Raw genomic sequence first — 20,203 nt, 5'->3', positions numbered from 1 at the left:
AATATTCAGTTTTCCTGCAAACTGCTCAACGACTGATTTTGGTGGTACAACTTTGTAAACTACCAAAACCTCACACCTGTTGCATCAGAACATCAGAGAAAAGACAGAGACAGTTACAGTCAAGCCTGTTACTTTGAAGGAATATCCTCCTGTACACACATCTGTCACACACACACACACACAATTAATAGAAGTGAATCCCCCCCCCCAAAACACACATGACCGTGTTAACGTACTGCTGCTGCACGACACTGGGTTGTGAAACCAAGTCAGTGCTCCCCACTTCCTCTTGTTCTCCATCCTGCAGTCATGAGGGGGTGACCACTGACCTGGGCACGCGCACGCCCAAACAACACGCACCGACGTCTGCCGCACACAAACGACGAAGTTCACATTTCAACATGATTTGGTGCAGACGTATAAGGACACACTGTGAGTGAGTGAGTGTGTGTGTGTGTGTGTGTGTGTGTGTTATGGATGGAAATAGTTGGACGCTTCTTCTTAGACGTTCAACCTGTTAGCATGGCACAGGGAAAGGCATCGTGACGTCACCATGGAGCTTATACGTCTGCACCAAATAATGTCGAACACTTCACAGACAGTTACGCGCGCGCGCACACGCTGATCAGCTACTAAACGCCAATTAGATATCATATACCACACACAAAAAACACGTGCCGTGAGCATCTTTTGAGCCAGCTATCCCTGCTGATGTAAAAGTAACGCAAAGTGTTTTTAAAAATGACAGGACTCTGTTTCTATTATAACAAAAGTCTTCGCCAGGACCACCGGCCCCGAGCCGAAAAGAGGCAGAGCCCTTTACATTTAAAACGACCTCTTTTCGACGATTATTAGTGAAGTGGAAAAAATGTGCAATTGTTGGGAGGGAAGCGAACTCAATGTGTCCACACTGCTGCTGCGAGTTCGTCCTTTTCTGTGTGATTCCCCCCATGTGGTGGAGAGTTTGGTGATGGTTCACGGCACTGAGAGAAGGCAATGGAAGCTGATAGTCCTCAACACATACTCACGTTCTCCGTTATCTCGGACGGGCACCCACCGCAGCACGACGACTAACCGACGAGCTGGACTTCGCATAACGGAAATGTGTCGCGAAGCATCTAAAGTAACTCAAAACGACGTCGCCGAGGAGCAACAGGAAACTGGACATCGGGGGAGAAGCTGCATGTTCAAAAAGTCCGTCGCTTTCTCTCTCTCTCATAGTTGAGCGCACGCGACGGTTCCTCCTCAACGAAATGAAAAAGAAGAAAAAAAAATGGAAAGAAAAAAAAACTTTCAGGCATGGTCTTGACGGGTAAAAAAGTGGCGACTCCTCATTTCCGCTGTCAAAAAAAATGTGCCCGCGGTCCGGCTTTGCGTCAAGTTCGTGCCAAGTCGGAGGAAATTCACGAGAAACGCTTCCGGCTCCGCCTTTTCAAAATAAGAGACGCACGCTTGCCCGCGTTAAATTCGCAACAAGAGCGGGAGACGGCCAAGGGGGTCCGGGCCTCTGTGCACAAACGACCTCTGGTGGAGGACTATGAGAGTAGTTTAGATAATCTAAAAGTAGTTCTAGCAAATGCCAATTTAGGATATATATGTTGTATTATTAATCTGTGTCTGCAATTAGATGTGTAAGTAGTGAGGTAAAAAGTGTAATGTTGGCCTCCAAAAGGTAGGAGAGTCAGAGTATAAAGGGGCATAAATGGAAAAAACTACAAATAATACAAACACCTCAAAACTGTACTTAAGTAACTGTTCTTGGTTATATTCAACTGCTGAGTAAATACCATAATAAAATAGTTTGTTGAAAGTAAAAGTCAAAATTTGAATGTAGGCCTGCTCAAAGCATAGTAGTTAAAGTACTCCACATGGGTACATTTGTATTCATCCCACTGTTATATAATTATTAGTGATGTATTAACATGCTATCAGCATTCTAATGATCTAACCGGGTATTAACTTAATTATTTAACATACACGCTAATAAGTGGGTGCCAAACAGTATGCCCTTGATGTCACATATTCACACTCAGTTGACAACTAATGCAGTCCCTGAAGTGGAAAATACTTTAAATACTGGAAAGTTAAACGTTCTCAAAAGTTGTAAATCCATTATACTCATTATACTGCAAGGTGTTATTATTATTTCTTCCTACCCCATTTGTATCAGTGAGGGTGAATAACATAAATACCCCTGTTTATGACACAACACACTTCAGCACCACACACTGACAGCTTCCAAAAACGAGCGTCAGTCTTTGAACGCGCGCTCTTATGTCGACATGTTCAAGACCGGAAGTAGCTTCCCCGTCCCGTGAAGTGTGTGGCGCTCTCTGCAGCCTGCAGCCCCAGTATGGTCAAGTACAGTACGTTGCGTGAAAGATGCGCGAGCCGTCCGGACGAGATGCGTTTGGATACGCCACGCGCCTCTCCAGCGCGAGGACCCGGAACGCCACACGTATTTTCTATCGCCTATTTTTGTTTGCCTCTAAAGTGCTTAATACACAATAAGAACAAGGGGAAATTAAAACGACATATTACACATGTATTCCCCCCCCCCCCCCCCCTCTTCTCTGGAGACTCAAAGTCCTGCTGGTTCATCTCAACCAGGCGGTTCACTTAATCACTTGTACCCGTCGTGTCCAATGCAAACTTAATACTAGCTGTTTAAAGTTTTTGTTGGTTTGTTGTTGTTGGTTTTTTAATTTGCACAGCGCCCCCTGGTGCGACTTGGGTCGAATAGCACCAGGAATGTGTGTGGGTTCATGACGGACAGTCAGTGGAGGAATGTTATAGCGTTCACTTAAGAGCAGCACTTAAAGGAACAGCGTGCAGCTTTTAACGCTCTTCTGGCAGAAACGGAATATATATTTAGTGTTCTGTAAATAATTCTGTTCATAATCTAGTCATATCGGTCTGGAATTGGCTGTTCTGCATAATGCTTAATATGTCATTAATAATACTTAGTAAGTACGATCTGATGTGAGGTCCTGGGACAGGGATGTCTATGTGTATAGATTGTAAAGCCCTCTGAGGCAAATTTGTAATTTGTGATATTGGGCTGAATTGAATTGTATTGAATTAAGTGTATTCGGCAAGTAAGATTGTGAATGCAAGACTTTTGCTTGTATCTGAGTATTTCTGCTTCCACTGCTGTCCACTAACTGCACTTGGCTCTATAACATACTGCATAATGAAGAAAGGAGAAGAAAAAAACATATCCCACGCTTTAGCCATTGCAACTTTATTATAAAGACAATTTAAACTCAAGTACTTAGATCAGCAATGAATCACGTTAACGGCGTTTATTAATCGGTTAACAGGAAATGCTTCATCAACAGACATCGTGTAATCAGGGTATCATATCAAGACAATGTGTTCAATATTATTGGTCATTTAAAAACAACTCTCTTGTTACTACATTCGTGGAAGTCAATGGCGGAAAAACAATTTGATTTGTGCATTTTAGGTCGCATTCTTCATTTGGCACACTCAGCATTCATATGGTTATTTTGACACATTCACAAATCCCTCGTTTTTTTAAGTAAACGCAGACCGTTATCATCCTTGATTATTCCAATGGTCCTCCGGAGTTAATAGAAATGGCACAACAATAATAATACTTTGAGTTTATACATGTCAAGAGCACATCGGCTCGACACACAATCCACACTGTATCACTCCTTCCCGCAGTTGTCTCGTAGAAGCTGTGTGTGTAACAGCCATAATACTGCTGTGCAATGATGCAGACTGAAGGAACAGAGCCATTGTCAGGCAGGAAGAAAGTTCAGGAACCCTCTCACCACTATCGTCCGATGGGAATGGATGCAAGTGCAATAATAAAGTTACAAAGACAACATAAGGCCTATAATAAAATGAAAGAATGTGATTGGATATAGAAAAACAGAAGTAGTACAATGACACAGTATGAGCAAGCATTAAAGAAAAGAGAAAAAAAGGCCCATTTTGCAGACTGCTGGCATTAATTTTCCAACATGGAAGTTAAATATGAACCCACACACACACACACAAAGGGGTCAGATACAGACAGTAAAGGCCACTCTGAATCAGCTGTCACCGAGCGGACAGCACGGCAAAACCAGGAGGCTACGATTTGTACGTCGGGACTCCGACGGACGAGTTCAAGGAGACGCGGCCTCCTTTTTCAGGAGCGACGCGAGAGTCCAAAGAGAACCGAGTGACGGGCCACTGGTGATGCTGTTTCACCTGAGTGACACGGCGTCACACGGCGTCACCAGAGACGAATCAGGGGCTAAAAATACCAGCACGCCGCTCCGAGCGAGACATCCGGCTCCCGCCGAAGTCCCCGGCTCCTGCTGAGCGGATGCGGTGACCTTAGTGAGGCGTTTATGTGGCCTTCCGTCATTTAAATGCGGTGGTGATTTTAGTGATTTGGTGTTTTTGTTTTGTTTTTGGGGGGTCATTCTTCAGCTGCTTAGCACCATAGTTTGCATGCAGAGCTCATCCAGTAGAAGAAAAAACCCGGTTTGGATCAAGGTTGCTCCCGCTTAAAGGAAAGCTGACCCCTAAAAGGTAATTGCACACATTCGGTATATTTGGAAGCTCGAAGGGCGGAAGAAATCTTGAACATTGGCAAATATAAAAGAACGGCGTATTTTTTTTCCGACGAGGCCAAACCTGTCGGAAAAGGCTGATGCTGTTAGAACATTATATTAAAACTCTGTGTGCAGGCAGATGCCCGTGGAAAAGAGGATAATGTGTGTTTCCACTTTCCAAATGTCTTGGATTGTACCGCGGATAGTCTGGATGTTTCAGCCGGATCGATTCCCTTGTGCCAGACATCTGGAATCAATCGGTTTGACAAGAAGTCTCCTTCTGGAGCGCTGCAGAATGATCAGAAAGGAATGGAACAGTGGAGAAAATGAAAATAAAAAGAAAGAAGAGATAATCCGCCCCCGTGAGGTCACTGGCTCTGCAGCCACTGCGTTCTCAGCTCCGCCACCTCCAGGCCGTACCAGTCGTGGAGTTTGGAGAAGCAGCCGGTGCCGGGGGAGACGGGGCTTTCCAGAGACGCTCCTCTTCTCCTGGGCGGCACCGGCGGCGCCCGGGCCCCGTGGCTATTCCCGGGGTCCGCGCAAGCCTCCCACGCCACGCAGGACGCTCCGTCGACACTCCACGCCACCCCGTTCTCCTTGGAGCGATCGGAGGGGAGCTGCAGCTCATCCTGGAGGCCCTTCGATGCCGACGACGACGACGAAGACGACGACGACAAAGAAGACGTGGACGCCCCGGACCTGGAGCGGGCCACCTGGTTTGGCCTGGAGGGCTTGGGCCTGGCCTGCAGGCCCGCGCCCCCGGCCTCCTGGATCTCCTCCAGCTGCCTCTCCAGCTCCTTCACCACCAGCCGCATGTAGTCGAAGCTGGCCCGCGACAGCGCCTTCACCCACGACTCCATGGCCGCCTGGCCGTCCGCGGCCATCTTGTACACGCGCGCCTTGGCGCAGTCGAACTTGACGGCGAAGGCGAACTCCTCGGCCGACTCGCACAGCTCCACGGTGCAGCCCTCCAGGACGATGACGCCGACGGGCTCGCGGGCGTCGCGCTCCTCGAAGTAGAAGAGCATGTTGCCCTTCAGCACGAACCAGCGGCGGTGGTACGCCGTGTTGCGCTCGCCCTTCTTGAACAGGAAGCCCGTCTTGTCGGGCGGCGAGTCGCAGGTGGCGTAGTGCGCCACGCTGCGCTCGTTCAGCTTCATCGTCTCCTCCTCCTCCTCCTCCTCCGTGGATGCTGTCTTTTACCTGAAGAACGTTGTAAAACACTGGAGGTCAACCGTTCAGTTTATTGACTTGTTAGTGTAATGAACAGGAAGTGAGACGTTCAATGTTTCCCGGGACAACAGGCTGTTTGCTCGTCTCTTGTTTACGAACGAGGAGGACCCGGATCAGCTACAACGCAAACAGAGCGTAGACTTTACGCATTGGAAACTTTGGCAGGGCGAGATGGCAGCACGCACGCGCGCACACACACACACGGTTACTTACGCGTGTATCTCGGATCCCGCCGCCATCCACCAGCGTCCTCCCATCACAGATGGAGATCGCGGCTCAACATGTCTCCATCTTCTTCTTCTTTCACCCTCTGTTCCGAATGAAGGGCCGAGGGGGAAAGACACAAAAAGAGACGTGACACTCACTTTGTTGGATTTGTTCTCGCTTCCACTCCTAAAAAAGACTCGACGTCACGTGTGTTCCACACTGGGGGGATTTTTTTTCTCCTTCTTTTTTCCCCCCACCTCTGTTCGGACGAATGAGTCAGTCTTGAGCGGTGTCGGTCACGCGCTTTTGACGCATCAGCACTTTTTGGGGAATTCTCCTCGCGCACGGCCTCAGGGGACACCACGTATAACGTCCCTGCGCAACGAGCCTCGCGCGCCTCGTGAATACAAATGAGTGTCTAGCGTCAGCGTCAGCGGTTTCCACCCCCGGCAGAGCACGAGCTCGCGCTCACAGCAGTACGTTGACCTTGGCTTTGTGTTACCTGAACGCCTCCTGCTGTCGGGCCGCTAACCTCCCTGCTGTTTATTATTGTTTCCCCTCTCCTCCCTCTTCCGACTTTCTTTCCTGTTTCTTCCCGTTCACGTGACCGACGGAGTGGCATCGTGTTGTGCTCACCGCGGACAGTTCGACCGGGCGGGGTTTGTCTCACCGCTCCTCCGGCATGTGGACCGAACGTTCGTTTTCCGGACGAGCGGGTAACTAAAACACGCGCACCCAGTCTTTGCCCTTGAAAGGCGGTGTTTCGACTGCTGCTCGCTGCCTAATTTGCATGAGAGGAGGTAGTCCTGTCAAAGTCAATGCGGACTTTATACAATTTATTAATTATTTAATAGAATATAATTAATTTGTATATTGATAAAGGATTGGAACAGCTAGCAGCAAATAATAAAATAAACACTGAGATATTTATAACTTGAGTAAAATGATTATTGTTTATACGAACGTTCCTGCATCTATTTCGATGTATTGGACAAAGAATAAATAGAAAATATTCTTTTGTGATTGCTTAATATTTTGGGAATTGTGGAGATCTTTCAGTAAATCACATAAATAATCGATCATGAAAATAACTGTTGGCAGCCCTGAAAAGTATCAGTGTCAATGTTAAAATAATCCAGCAGCTAAAGGAACTAAATTACAAGTAAAGCACTCACAGACAGCCTTATCGCCCCTTTCACTGCAACTTCGAAGGGGGAATGAGTTCTCCAGCCTGGGGAAGCACTCACAGACCATAACACATTATGAAATACATAAAGCAAGCACAGTTGTATATTATTCCACTGTAGTATTAGTATTATTATCACGAAAACTACTTATGCACAGTTTAGTAGGCTAGTTTAATCTCAAGGCATCATATATTTGTTATGCAAAATACTGATCTTCAAAGGATGATACTCAAGTTCAGTTCGATAACCTCACAACTGATGGGTGTAAAATGACACAACTGTATTGTTTGGAGTCCCTTGTTACTCTGAAATGGAACAATTGATGGATTATTGAATGAGGAAACCATTCTGAGAAGTCTGTGATATTAATAATATTTCCTCCTCCTGTGACCCCGTCCTTCATCTCTAAAGCGCCGTGTTCACGACCACGACAAGCCGCCGAGACTTAGAATACCTTCTGGAAGACGGCCGATGGGCTTTGGCTCTGCCAGCCTGCTATCTAACACTGTGGTGATGTATTTCTCTTTCCCAACTGTTTAGCTCACACTGATAATCCGGTTGCTCTGATGATTAAGGATGATGCTCTTGCAGCCAGTTTTTATTTATTTATTCCCTCTGTTTGACTCACAGCTCACAGATTGTTAAACGATTCATTCGCGAGAGCTTCGCTCACAATGAATAATACAGACAACACAAATCAACTCTTTCTGCACTCGGAGGGCATTGATCAGTCCAATAAAGTAGACACAGACACACCGGCGTTAAGTGTCAAGTGTTTACTTCTCACAAGTTATTTTCCAACCAACAGTTTGTGGACACACACGACAAAATATCACCCGACAGGTTTTTTTCTGGGAACTTCCCATCGTCGTTCAAAACTTATTTCTGATTGACATTTGGCCACAAATTCAGTCTCTGTGTGCAGTGAGAACAAAGAGGTTGAGTTCACAGGTGGGGTGCCCTCCATATGGAGCCGGGCCATACATGTATTGATCCAAAATGGCCTGTTAAAATGTGTTCACCTATTCTTCCCTTTCATTTATTTTTGGAAAAGTGTGTCCACTTTATAATCTCTGTTTTTGACGAGTGCTATATGAATAAACTTTATTACCATCATCACTTCATTAACGATGAGTAATGGGCCTTAGCAACATTTGTCAGGTTTACAGTGCTGCAAAAAGAACCCCTCCCCATGAGGAGAAGAGGGGCGGGTGAAGAGTGGACCAGCAACAGACAACCTCTTCCACCCAAATACATAGAAAAACACAGTGATGGCAGTGAAGAGTTCATTCAGCCCGCACCTCCCGTCCCATAAAGCACAACTAGGTATTTGGTTTACGCCATTAATCCTCTTTCTTTCTCTCAGTAAAGTTTCTTGGAGCGGTGATTACTGAAGCACTTGTTCTTTTCATCCACACAAACACTATCCTGTTGCTATATATATAAATATACACACATACATACATACACTACCGTTCAAAAGTTTGGGATCACCCAGACAATTTCGTGACTTCCATGAAAAATCACACTTTTATTTATCAAATGAATATAAAATATAGTCAAGACATTGACAAGGTTAGAAATAATGATGAATATTTGAAGTATTAATTTTGTTCTTCAAACTTCAAGCTCAAAGAAAGGCCAGTTGTATAGCTTATATCACCATCATAACTGTTTTCAGCTGTGCTAACATAATTGCACAAGGGTTTTCTAATCAGACATTAGTCTTCTCAGGCGATTAGCAAACACAATGTACCATTAGAACACTGGAGTGATCGTTGATGGAAATGGACCTCTATACACCTCTGGAGACATTTCATTAGAAACCAGACGTTTCCACCTTGAATAGTCATTTACCACATTAACAATGTATAGTGTGTATTTCTGATTAATTTAATGTTATCTTTATTGAAAAAAAGTGCTTTTCTTTGAAAAATAAAGTAATTTCTAAGTGATCCCAAACTTTTGAACGGTAGTGTGTATATATATATATACATATATATATGTATATATAGTATGTATATATCCACATATATATACAGTAAATACACATATATATATATACATATATATATATACATCCATATATATACACACACATATATACCGATACATATATACATATATATATATATATACACAGAAAACATATATAAATTGTCCTGCTGAGCCCTGCCGAAAATACCTGTCATCCAACACAATATCAAAAATATCATCTCTTTAAATGTTAAAGTCTCTGTAGAAAAATGCCTGAAATATATATATATATATATATATATTTATATATAGATAGATATTAAACATGTATATTTGTATACAAAGAAAATTTGATGCAAATTATTACTTCTTCCACAATCCTTTAAAGCTGTAACTATGGCACGATACTGTATCTCGGCATGTTGTTGTGAAAAAAAGAAACAAACATAGCTTTCATGGCGCCAGTTGAGCGAATAGATCGTGACGTACAGTTCACATGATGTCTGCACACAGATCGGCGACCACGTCTTCGCTCGCCTCAAACAGACCCATGAGCCCGCCATCATTGAGCCCGCCATCATTGAGCCCGCCATCATTGAGCCCGTGGTCACAATATCGTTGTCTCCTCATCAGCCGTCCAGCAGTGTTTTTTCTCTCGGGGGCGGAGCCTTCCCGGCTCTCCAGACGCAAACAATTCTAATTCCTAAAAGGCAAATTCCATCGGTTGGGTGGAGCTATTGATTTCCATCAGAATAAAAGCCTGCGTATCGACATCCATCGAATAGCGGCTGACATCGTTTCACCTCGTCTTGCACGTCCCGTCTCATCTCGCCGCTTCTTACTTCTGATGACAGGTGTTCTCAGCAGCTTTCTAATCTTCAAATTCAACTACTTTCTACCTTACACAAATATCACCTCCACAGCATTCATCACCCCCCCCCCCCCCTCACACTCACCCACCCACAGTTTTCACAGCAACGCAGCCCCAGCCCCGGCTGTGCCCGGAAGTTGTTCAGTGCTCAAAAGTCAAAGTAAATCTGAAGATCTCCTGGTGACTGAGAGCCATTAGTGCCAGTGTAAAGAAAAAAGAAGAAAAAAAGCAAGAAAGGTTGATGCTCGGCCTCAGTTCTGGCTCCGGATCAACCGGGGGCGGGGGAGGGTGGGGTGTGGGGGGGGGGTCGATCGGTGCATGAAACAGGCTTCCACTCGTATCTCAAGTACCTCGATGGGCCCTGCGGAGGAGAGAAAGAAAGGAAACACATTAGTGTGAACATCTGACCGCACAAAGGAGAGCCACTTGACAGAACAGCCTCTTTTTACAGAGCTAAATGAAAATATAGCAAGGTATCGTTACACCCCCCACACACACACAACACAAATCATCAAAAGTTAATAGGACTGAAACGTCTTGCATAATTTCCTCTTCGGATTAAGAAGCCTCCCCTTTTGTGAGAAGAAAGGAAAGCATTGCCGAGCCTCGTGTCGCTCCCTAAATAGCTGCTTTCTTCTTCTTCTTCTTCTTCTTCTTCTTCTTCTTCTTCTTCTTGAATGAGCACAGGGCTCCATCTGGATATCGCTGTGGCTCTGGATCCTGTTGTTGAGATATTGTGTACCTTCCCCGAGTGAGGTGCAGCTGATGCCTCTGATTATCTTAACAGTCTCCAAAGCAGCGTGAAATCCTCACATTAAGTTTGCCTTCGACTCCGGATCTCTCTCTAAGTTGCACTGAACCCTCTCGGGCCCGTTGACTCTCTTTTCTCTCACACACATGGCTGCATGTAGACTCGCGCACGCCTTTTTCCCCCTCTCCTTTGTTTATTAAACTCTCGTGCACATTGAAACACGAGCGCGAGCATCTCTTTCGCATTAAAATGTATGCACATGAAGTGTGCGCACAAGGACACACACACACACACACACACGCATGCACACATGCGTGCCCACTCACTTTCCCACGTCGTGACTTTGTCTGAGTCACGGATAAAGGAGCATCGAAAAAAAAGCCAACGAGCACCCGCTTTACTCTTCATTGCTCTAATGTTTGGAAATGTGGGTCATGTTTATTTTGTGTTCCAATGAACTTTGCGTCTCCATCTCCATCACAGATGTAATGCCTCTGGCGCCTAACCCCTTTCAATTATTTAGCCTCTCATTTAGTTTCATGATTTCCTCACAACATTTCATAATAAAAATGGAGACGTAAATTGTGCCCTGCAGGAGTGGGGAGGAGGAAATAGACAGCCGTGTGTCTCCTGGTAGAGTATCACCACTAACAATCAGACGCAGAAACAACAGCTATAATGAATATTCACTGGCAAAATGTGTGTCTCGCTCGCTGTTGGGAAAACGGGATGAAAACAAGGCGGTTAGAATAAGTAACACGTCTTCCTTTCACAAGCAGGAACTGTAACAATCAAACCATTCAGCTTTGTGAGATGTGAAATGTATTATGGACATAGGGTTTAAAAATAGGGGAAAAGCACAATCATTAAACTGTACAGGGGTATGTTTGGTCTCCTCCCTCGAAGGTTGTTCAGCATTTTCGAAGGATGGAAGGATGCAGAGGCAGAACTTTTGGATTTCAGATGGAAATTGTGCCAGTGTGTTTTGCTGTACAAAATGTCAGATATGTTTTTTAAAATTATAATACATACCCCGCCCACGTGTACATAGGGATGCGTGCGCGCAGAGAGATTATGCATACAGCTGCTGCCGAGTGGGTGTGCAGTATCACATCCGAAGGGGGGGGAGAGGATGACAGATATGGAGAGAGAGAGAGAGAGAGAGAGGTGGGCTATGAACTAGAGCTGTGAGCTGTAGGGAGGAGGTCAGTGCAGTTGAGTCAGCCCTGACTCATGACGGAGGCGGTGAAGATCCACCTCCTCCCTGCCCATTACAACTTCATCCTTTAAGCCTGGAGCACTGCAGCTCAGATCGCCGTTGCAAAATAAAACTGTGAAAAACCTCCTACATCCGTGGTCAGAGGAGCACTTTTAGATTCTGTGTTACAGGAACGATCCGGTAACGAGCTGGGGATGCATTGAGTGAACGAGCGGTGGGTTAAATCCCATTTGTTTGTAACCCGGGCGCCAATCAGTGCGTTTACATGATGGTGTAATTTGAATCTTGCTTTAGTCGGACTATGCTATCTTTTGGGGGATCTGCTATTATCCCAATATACATGGCAGTGAGTAATTCGAATCATTGGCCTTTGAAAGCATGTCATATCCGATACGATAGGTGGCGCTGTTTTCATTACAACTCGTGGTGATACAGCCATTTCCGCTTGACCTCTTCACCACTACCAACAACAACCAACAACAACAACATCAACATTTCGAGAAAGATGGCGAACAGAGAGCAAGGCGAAGCTACATCCCTCTACTATTCTTGCATGATGTTAATAGTGACATTATCGTCTCTTTCGACTCTTTCGACTTCCGGGTCACGACATGGGAGGGAGGGGGGTGGAGGGCGGCGGGATCTCAAGCATGCGCAAAGACGCAAAGTCCAGTTCCTAATCCAATTCACCGTTACATGCCGCGATAGTCGAATTATCAACCGGATCGGATCGAGTTATCCAGGGGTGTTAATCGGATCGTAGTCGGACCGCACATAGTCGAACAAAGGTGTTTACATGAAACGGATCATTCGATTTCAGTCCGACTAAGCCAGTTATTCGAATGCATGTAAACACGGTCAATGTCAACGTAGTTTCTCCCACTTCCCTTCGCTGTGGGTGTCACAAGAGCATGCGTGCACACTGCAGTCCTTCAGCTCCTCTGCCTCTCCACAAACAGGAGGTGGCTGTTTGTAATATTAGCAACAGGTCAAATGGATGAGTACGTTTTGACGTGTTCTAAGAACACAGAGTCGATTAAAAGCAGGATTTTAACAGGATGTGACTTTAAATTACAGGGCTGAAATTACATTCCCTTCATGTTACTAGTAAGTAAAAGATTAATGATGTTCCCTATTGTGAGCCACTTGTGGCAGCTCAGAAAGAGCCTCCTGCTGCTTCTCAACATGTCCCTTGAGCTGTGGCCTGTGCACACGAGACCGGTGTCTAGTGTTGTGGTGAGTGGTCAGCTAAAGGAAGAAAGTCTATTTCTCACACACCGCCTACCTGACTCAATAGAATCAGCAGAGTGCCGGCGGTCCAATAATGTGCAAGGCGGCCTCAAATCTAACGATCGGGAAGAGAGGAAAAAAAAGGAACACGCACAGAGAGAAAAGAGAAATAAGTGCGATGCCTTTTTTTCCGTTTCAGCGTGTTCCCCCTGATCACGCCATCGATCCCCAGGCCAGCGTGTCGAAAACTGCGTTTGCAAGTACGACTGTAACAAAAGCCCCTTATGAGCTTCATTTATTGATGATACTGGTTGCACTCCATTGCGTGGCAAGCTCATCTGTGTGTGAGTGTGTGTGTGTGTGTGTGTGTGTGAGTGTGTGTGTGTGTGTGTGTGAGAGCTACTGCTGCTGCTGCCAGACTCATTAGGATCCACTAACACAAGGTGAATACAGTAAATGTTCTACACACACACACCCCGGACCTTAAACACACACAGTATACGATCGCACACAACTGCCCCTTTACCCGTCTTCTCCTCTTTCGGTTACTGACTCTGTCAGTTTTCCCTTTCTCTCTCCATCAGTTTATCATGTGAAACAATGATGTGCAGCAGCAGGTCAGAGCTGCGCGGAGGTTAATGTGGCGACAGCGCTGTTATCTCCTGTGGTCTAATCCGGCTAATTAAGGGCATCGCTGGGAGGAAAGCGCTACTATTCTCATCCGACTCCAGGGCGTGCTGTCTCTCCGAGTCTGCAGAACTGGCATGTGCTTTTACAAACACCTATGTGCACATACACACCCACCTCCCTCACCCAACTCCACGTTATTTGAGAATTATTTTATATATATATATATATATTGTTTTAAAAGTTCGCCACATGCACACACACACACACACACACACACACACAGAAACACACACTCACAAAAACGGATACATAGACACACAGATACACACACAGGTACACATACACACACACAGATACACACACAAACAGATACACAAACACACAGATACATAGAAACAAAGACAGACACACACAGACACACACACAGATACATGCACAGAGACACACGCACACACAGATACAAAGATACATAGACACACACACAGACACACACACAAACAGACACACACAAACACACACAGTCTTCATTAAATGTGCCAATAAAGCGGAGGATAACGACTCCTCACATATAGGCAGCGAGGGAGATCATATTTCTGCTGATTTATATTCCCACGAGGGGGAATAAAGCCTGTGCCTCTATTCCGCCGCCCGATTCCCTCCGTTCGAGAGCAGAGCTGATGAGCGTACAGGTCACATGGTCTTATAGACAGTGTCAACGTGGTCGCCATCACTTGTAATGTAACGGTGCGTCCTATAATCGCTTTTTATTGACGCGTGTGTGTGTGTGTGTTGAGGAGAGTTACTTTGGGGAGTGTATATGTAGGTGTGTGTGTGTGTGTGTGGGGGGGGGGGATCTTTAGGGCTTTGGATGAAATGTGAGTGAAGCTTTTCTTGTTTCATCCAGAAGAACATGAATTAATTAGAGAGCCCCTCTCTGAGAGAACTTCCTGAGTTTGAGACTCGTTAGCACCGGGAGCCCCCGGACCGACACCGACACCGTGGACCCCCGAATAATTTACACTCGTGAACATACAAGACATAAACACATGGAAATGGTACGCAGACAGACTCATGGACACACATTCTCTTCCAGACACACACACTGATGCGTACGCACACACACTCACCGCTTCTTTCCTGATCTCCCTGTGTCCGTCTCGGCGCCCGTGGCCGTGCCCTTTCCTCTCACTTAATCCGTCCTTTGGCCAACTCCTCCTCCTCTCTCTGCTTGGATAATCCAAAATTCAATTGGGGTAGAAAAGCACTCATAAAGTAGAAAAACACTATGAATGATTCAAGAATGTTGAAGTCAGACAGAACGAGGAAGGCAGGGGGAGAGAGAGGGGGACTGGGGGAGGGTGTTCGGCGTCAAACCGTGGTGGTGGTTGATTTGCGTAGGATAGTTTTCTGGGGCTTGAGGGAGGACGGGGGAGGAGGCACACACGGTGGAGGTGGGTTTGCTGTCGGCGGGAAACTGTGGCTGGCCGAGAGGCCGCCGTTTTCCAACATGAGTCGATGAGGAAGAGGAGGCGAGGCGGAGGAAGAGCAGCAATGCAGCGGGCTGAGCCGTAGGTCGTTCAGCTCAGCCTGGAAGTGTAGCTCCGTGTCGTCGACGTCGTACTGGAGGTCGCAGTCCTGGCAGTACCCGTGGTACTGGACCGTGTCGCTGAAGCGGACGCGCTCCCTCTCGCGGGCCTTGGGGCATCTGTTCTTTTCGTGGCGGAGGAGGGGCATGGGCCTGGGCAACGTGGGCACGAGGCCCGACTCGGGGGCTCCGCCGTCATTGGAAATGAAACACGGCAAAGAGGAGAAGAAATCCCTGTTTGGGAAAACCCTGCCGTTCCTCATCAGAGACCCCGTGGCCTTGGAGATGTTCCCTGATAACACGAACGTCGGATGAGGCAGATTCTTGTGATCCTCGGCCCTCGGCGCGGTGTGCCTGGGCGGCGGTGGGGGAGGGTGGGGCTTCTTGTACACAGTCAGGAACGCGAGAGGATTGAAAGGGACCGGCTCCATGAGGGCGAGGGGTCTGAAGACGCAGTCGTCGGGGAAGAGCTTCATCTTCTCCAGGCTGGAGGCGGTGGTGGTGGTGGTGGTGGTGGAGCTCGAGCTGGAGTTGAGCGTGTCCGTCTTGGAGCTGTCGGTGAGCCCGTCCTCCTCCAGCTGCAGGTCTCCGGTCAGGGCGTCGATGTCGTGAACGACCTGGTGACGAGGAGAAGAAAACGTCAGTGACACAACGGGGGCCAGGAGCAATGGCAACGCTAAAGGCCTCTCATTGCATTCTAAAAAACAGAAGAACACCTTGATTTAAGAAATGAGTCTGAAATGAGATTGAGGTTCTCCGTGACAACCACTCTGAGAGAGAAAAGAAGTAAAACACCACAATTTATGGGACCGGCCACGAGCCTGCCAGACTGTGAACTAAGTGATATAGTACGACAATCCCATGCACCGCCAGAGCTGTGCGAAGGAACGACACCAGGGGCACAATATATCCTTTATAAAGCTAAACTAATGTTAGGCATGAATGAAAATGGCATCTGTAACAGCCCACGAGGGCAGAGGGCCCGGACCAACACGGGGGCAGAGCCGACAGAAAAGAAGTCAGACGTGAAAATAAACAATGAAGGCGGTCAGTTTGTTTTGTCGGAGGAGAATCTGAACAAACGCCGGTAATATTCTGCTGCAGGTGAGCGAGTTCGCCGAATAAGAATCACAGTGCGACCAGGAAGAGAGCAACGTGAGATTTGGGGGAAATCTCTACGAACCATGTGAGTCATATTTTCTGGCATTCATCACAACATGAATTCATTCCGAGAAAACAACCTCGATGTGACAGGGAGGAAATAAATAGATTTTTTTACACACGCACAAAACAAACAAGAAGATACACATAGTCACCTGGAATCTCTATGAAGGAGCAACAACTCTTGATAGATATAAGACATACTAAATGCACGATGGCACAGCCCAGTGAATACATTCTGGGGAAAGGAATATTTACCTCGCAGGCCATTATTATATAAAGGGGGAGGGGGGCATAAACAAAATAGTAATGAAACAGAAATAGCAGAACTAAACATAAGATGTTGTCTCAAGACCAGTGGTTCTCAAATGGGGGTGCGTGTACCCCTGGGGGTAAATAAAGGCACTCCAAGTTAGCATCCATTAAAAACATTATTTAAAAATACAATATAAGTGTACGTTCATAAACAAAATTGTATATATTCTATATTAAATCAGACACCGATGGCACAGCACTGTGTATTTAACCAAAAATGGCTAGTTAGGGGGTACTTGGATGAACAAATATTTCACAGGGGGTACATGATTGAAACAAGGTTGAGAACCACTCCTCCAGACCATGTATACAGTAGATATTTAGATTCTAAAGATGCTTCCTTTGCCCTCCAAGAGCCGACTCGGGGACACATTAACCAGCTGTTGCGCAAATATATTTGATGTAACGAGCCCATAATCAATACGCAATAAACTACAGATTGACAACAACAATTGGACGTGGTGCTAAGCTCTGAGGGGGACTAATAACTGATGTTCAACAACAAAACGTCGACGTTCCTCAGCAATTCTTTCTGATCTACCCAAAACATTCCCGTTGGAGAATACTTTATTTTCTTCTTCTCTTCATGCTTCTCTTTCCCTTTGGTGCGGTTATGATTGCGTCGATCCAAAGAACTGGAGTCGAATATAAATTGAGCAAAGGACATCCAAGTTCATTGTGCCCCAGTCAAATAAAAACTTCGACGAAAAGGGCAGTTGTCCTTGACGCCGGCACTCGTAAAATTATTACGACGATGTGCTTATGTTCGTTTTCGGAATAAGTTATTAGGCTCATCTCTGGAGTGAGAGTATACCCACACGAGCCCGCTAAGGGGCTTTAAAAAAGTGCATGTCCTAAACAGTGGCTCGGGTGTAGGCCAGATGTTGATGAAGAGAGAAAGGGAGATAGAGATAGGAGAAAGAAGAGATGAGGGGGAGGATAGAAGGCCAGGGCAAAGAGCCAGGGCTGAGAAGCTAAACTCTTCATGCATGTCTCTAAAAGGATCATTTGCTGGGACACACACACACGCACACACACCAGAGGTAACACCAGTATCCGAGTGTGCAGGCCCCTTCCCCGCTAGAGGCCAGGCAGCTTCTGTAGCTGTGCCCAGCGTCTGGGCAGGGTCCCTCCTCAGAGCCCGGCTGTCTGTGACTTATAACAGATCGCTGCATTTTAAAAGGATTATACTCCGAACACTGGCTTTGGGAGTAACACCCCCTCGAGATATGTGTTTAGTGGGTGCGGTGTCAGAATAACTGATCCTCTCCTGCAAGCCAAACATGTTGGAGAAAAAGAAAGAGGTCACACACACGCACAATAAAGAGATTACAATGCCGTCCTGTTCTCATTTAACTGCTCCGCCTGCTGCGAGAGACCGTAAGCTGCTGGGAAACACACAAAGAAGTCTAATGCAGCTCAAGTTGCAAAAACAGAGCGAGGGGAGCAGGAAGGCAGGAGGGGAGATCTGATGTGTGTCGACGAGCCATCCATAATGTAGGAACCAGAAGCCGAGCACGATACGGGCTTCACAACGCCGACAGCCGGTCACGTCAGGGAGCGAGGTTCGGCACCGCGGGCCTGATGCCCGGCGCGGAGGCCGCTGCAGAGGACCGAGGGGGGGCAGTGGTCGGCGGAAGGAGGAAACTAATTAGAATAGTCCTTGTTCTATGAGAACAACTTGCTATACGACAATAAAAACAAAAAACGCTCTTTATGGCAAATCACTGCATTCTCCCTCTCTTCATCGCCGGTATATTTAAACGTCCAATCAGACGGCCACGAGAGTTTTAATCTCGGACAAGGATCAAGTGGAGGGAGGAAAGAGCGGAAGATACAGACGATGAACGCACCATGAACGATGAGGGGAAAAAGAAGATGGAGATAAAGAACAAGAGAGCCCCCGTCACCACGGGAGACAAAGAGAGAAAGAAGTGAAGTGAGAAGTTGCTGCTCTAGTATTTTTTTCAGCATTCAGATGATGAAATGCAATGCAAAAGCATCTTCCTGGCTCAACTAACTTGGCCATTAAATATTCATAGTGAACAGTCTATGAGTCGGGGGCCAAGAAGCTGTCCGGCCACTTCACACACCCCCCCCCCCCCCCCCACACACACACACACACCCTGCCACATGTCTTCTCATGTCAGAGATGAAGATCACACACATAAGTGTGTGTCTGCGTTTGTGTGAGGCCTGTCCACCTCCCGCACGCACGCACGCACGCACGCGCACGCACACACACACACACACACACGCGCGCGCGCGGTGCTCGGGAGGAGCATCCTTGCACAGATTGAGCCACGTCGGGATTGACCCCCCAGTCCCGTGTTTATTTACCTCTTTGAGCTCTTTGGCTACATCCCTGAGGTCTCCGAGGATGGTTTCCAAATTCTCCACGATTGTCTTGATCTCCTTCTTCACTTTCACTTTGGAGACGACTACCCCTTCAGCCACTGCGCCGGGGGGCGAGCCCGACATTCTTCGGTTTACGGGCACGAGCTAGTTCGCCAAGGATCCCAAGTCCAACCCTTTGGTGGCCACGCCGCCACTCATGTTCCAGTCGGTCCTCCGCTCCCCACTCTTCACTCGCGCTCCTACATCACGGCCGGGACGGAGCGAGGTGTGCGTCGGGCAGCGTTCCGTGTCCACACCGCTGGGCATGCGCAATGGAGCGTGACACCAACAACAACAACACAAAAAAGCAATGTAGCGGTTGTGTCAAAATATCGTATCATGCTGTCCACAGGTTTGTGCGCCGCGTGTCTTCATCACCGACGGCAGGCGACGTGCCGCGAGCATCCCTCACGTCGAGGGAGCCCCGGAGTCAACATGATGGGAGAGAAAATACATCCAACGCGGGGATTTGAAAAGAGAAGGACACGAAGAAGAAAAAGAGTAGTTCAGTTAACGTTGTCCGAACTGTCACGCCCGTCCGTCGTTATGGTGGTATAGTCCGTAATCCCCAGGCATCGATGAAACGGGAACACAACTCCTCCTTTATTTCCTTCAGATACACCCCGCCGGCAGCGAGGCACTCAGAGGAGCCGCCAGGTGAGGACGCCCCAGAGGTAGCCGACTTCCCTCCGGGAAACACTCCGACGGTTCCGTCCTCTCTCCATCGCGCTGCCTTCTTGGAGAGTCTGAGCAGCCGACGTCTGGGCGCAGAGGATGCTCTCTCTCTCTCTCGCGCGCGCTCTCTCTATCTCTGCCCCCCACCCTCCTCTCTCTCTCTCTCTCTCTCTCCATCCATCCCCTCC

General features: G+C 47.1%; 3 protein-coding genes across 4 annotated transcripts in view; all 3 read right to left on the bottom strand.

Moving 5' to 3' along the window:
* The window catches only part of sh2b3 (SH2B adaptor protein 3), a 49,799-nt gene extending 48,468 nt beyond the window's left edge, over nucleotides 1-1,331 (bottom strand). For both annotated transcript variants that reach the window (XM_056418012.1, XM_056418013.1), the window contains exon 1: nucleotides 1,029-1,331. The gene's annotated coding sequence lies outside the window, so the exon portion shown is untranslated. The remainder of the gene's footprint in view (nucleotides 1-1,028) is intronic.
* Nucleotides 1,332-3,223: 1,892 nt separating this feature from the next.
* pheta1 (PH domain containing endocytic trafficking adaptor 1) lies at nucleotides 3,224-6,585 on the bottom strand. Its single transcript, XM_056418766.1, has 3 exons — nucleotides 6,275-6,585; nucleotides 6,024-6,120; nucleotides 3,224-5,780 (listed from the first exon to the last, which is right to left on the bottom strand). Exon 3 carries the CDS (start codon nucleotides 5,735-5,737, stop codon nucleotides 4,946-4,948), a length of 792 nt encoding a protein of 263 aa, XP_056274741.1. The 5' UTR covers nucleotides 5,738-5,780; nucleotides 6,024-6,120; nucleotides 6,275-6,585; the 3' UTR covers nucleotides 3,224-4,945.
* A 3,791-nt stretch (nucleotides 6,586-10,376) lies between these two features.
* prr16 (proline rich 16) lies at nucleotides 10,377-19,867 on the bottom strand. The gene is made up of 3 exons (XM_056419550.1): nucleotides 19,284-19,867; nucleotides 15,010-16,084; nucleotides 10,377-10,413 (listed from the first exon to the last, which is right to left on the bottom strand). Exons 1-2 carry the CDS (start codon nucleotides 19,422-19,424, stop codon nucleotides 15,251-15,253), a joined length of 975 nt encoding a protein of 324 aa, XP_056275525.1. The 5' UTR covers nucleotides 19,425-19,867; the 3' UTR covers nucleotides 10,377-10,413; nucleotides 15,010-15,250.
* Nucleotides 19,868-20,203: the final 336 nt, after the last annotated feature.

The sequence above is a fragment of the Pseudoliparis swirei genome, chromosome 7, assembly GCF_029220125.1.
Source record: "Pseudoliparis swirei isolate HS2019 ecotype Mariana Trench chromosome 7, NWPU_hadal_v1, whole genome shotgun sequence".
Taxonomy (NCBI): domain Eukaryota; kingdom Metazoa; phylum Chordata; class Actinopteri; order Perciformes; family Liparidae; genus Pseudoliparis; species Pseudoliparis swirei.
This window is presented reverse-complemented; position numbering and strand designations above follow the sequence as displayed.

Excerpts from the sequence above, each read along its gene's own strand:
- pheta1 (XM_056418766.1), bottom strand. The coding sequence starts at position 5,737 with ATGAAGCTGAACGAGCGCAGCGTGGCGCACTACGCCACCTGCGACTCG.
- prr16 (XM_056419550.1), bottom strand. The coding sequence starts at position 19,424 with ATGTCGGGCTCGCCCCCCGGCGCAGTGGCTGAAGGGGTAGTCGTCTCC. Across the intron at positions 16,085-19,283 it reads TAGCCAAAGAGCTCAAAGAG|GTCGTTCACGACATCGACGC; the intron begins GTAAATAAACAC and ends CCTCGTCACCAG.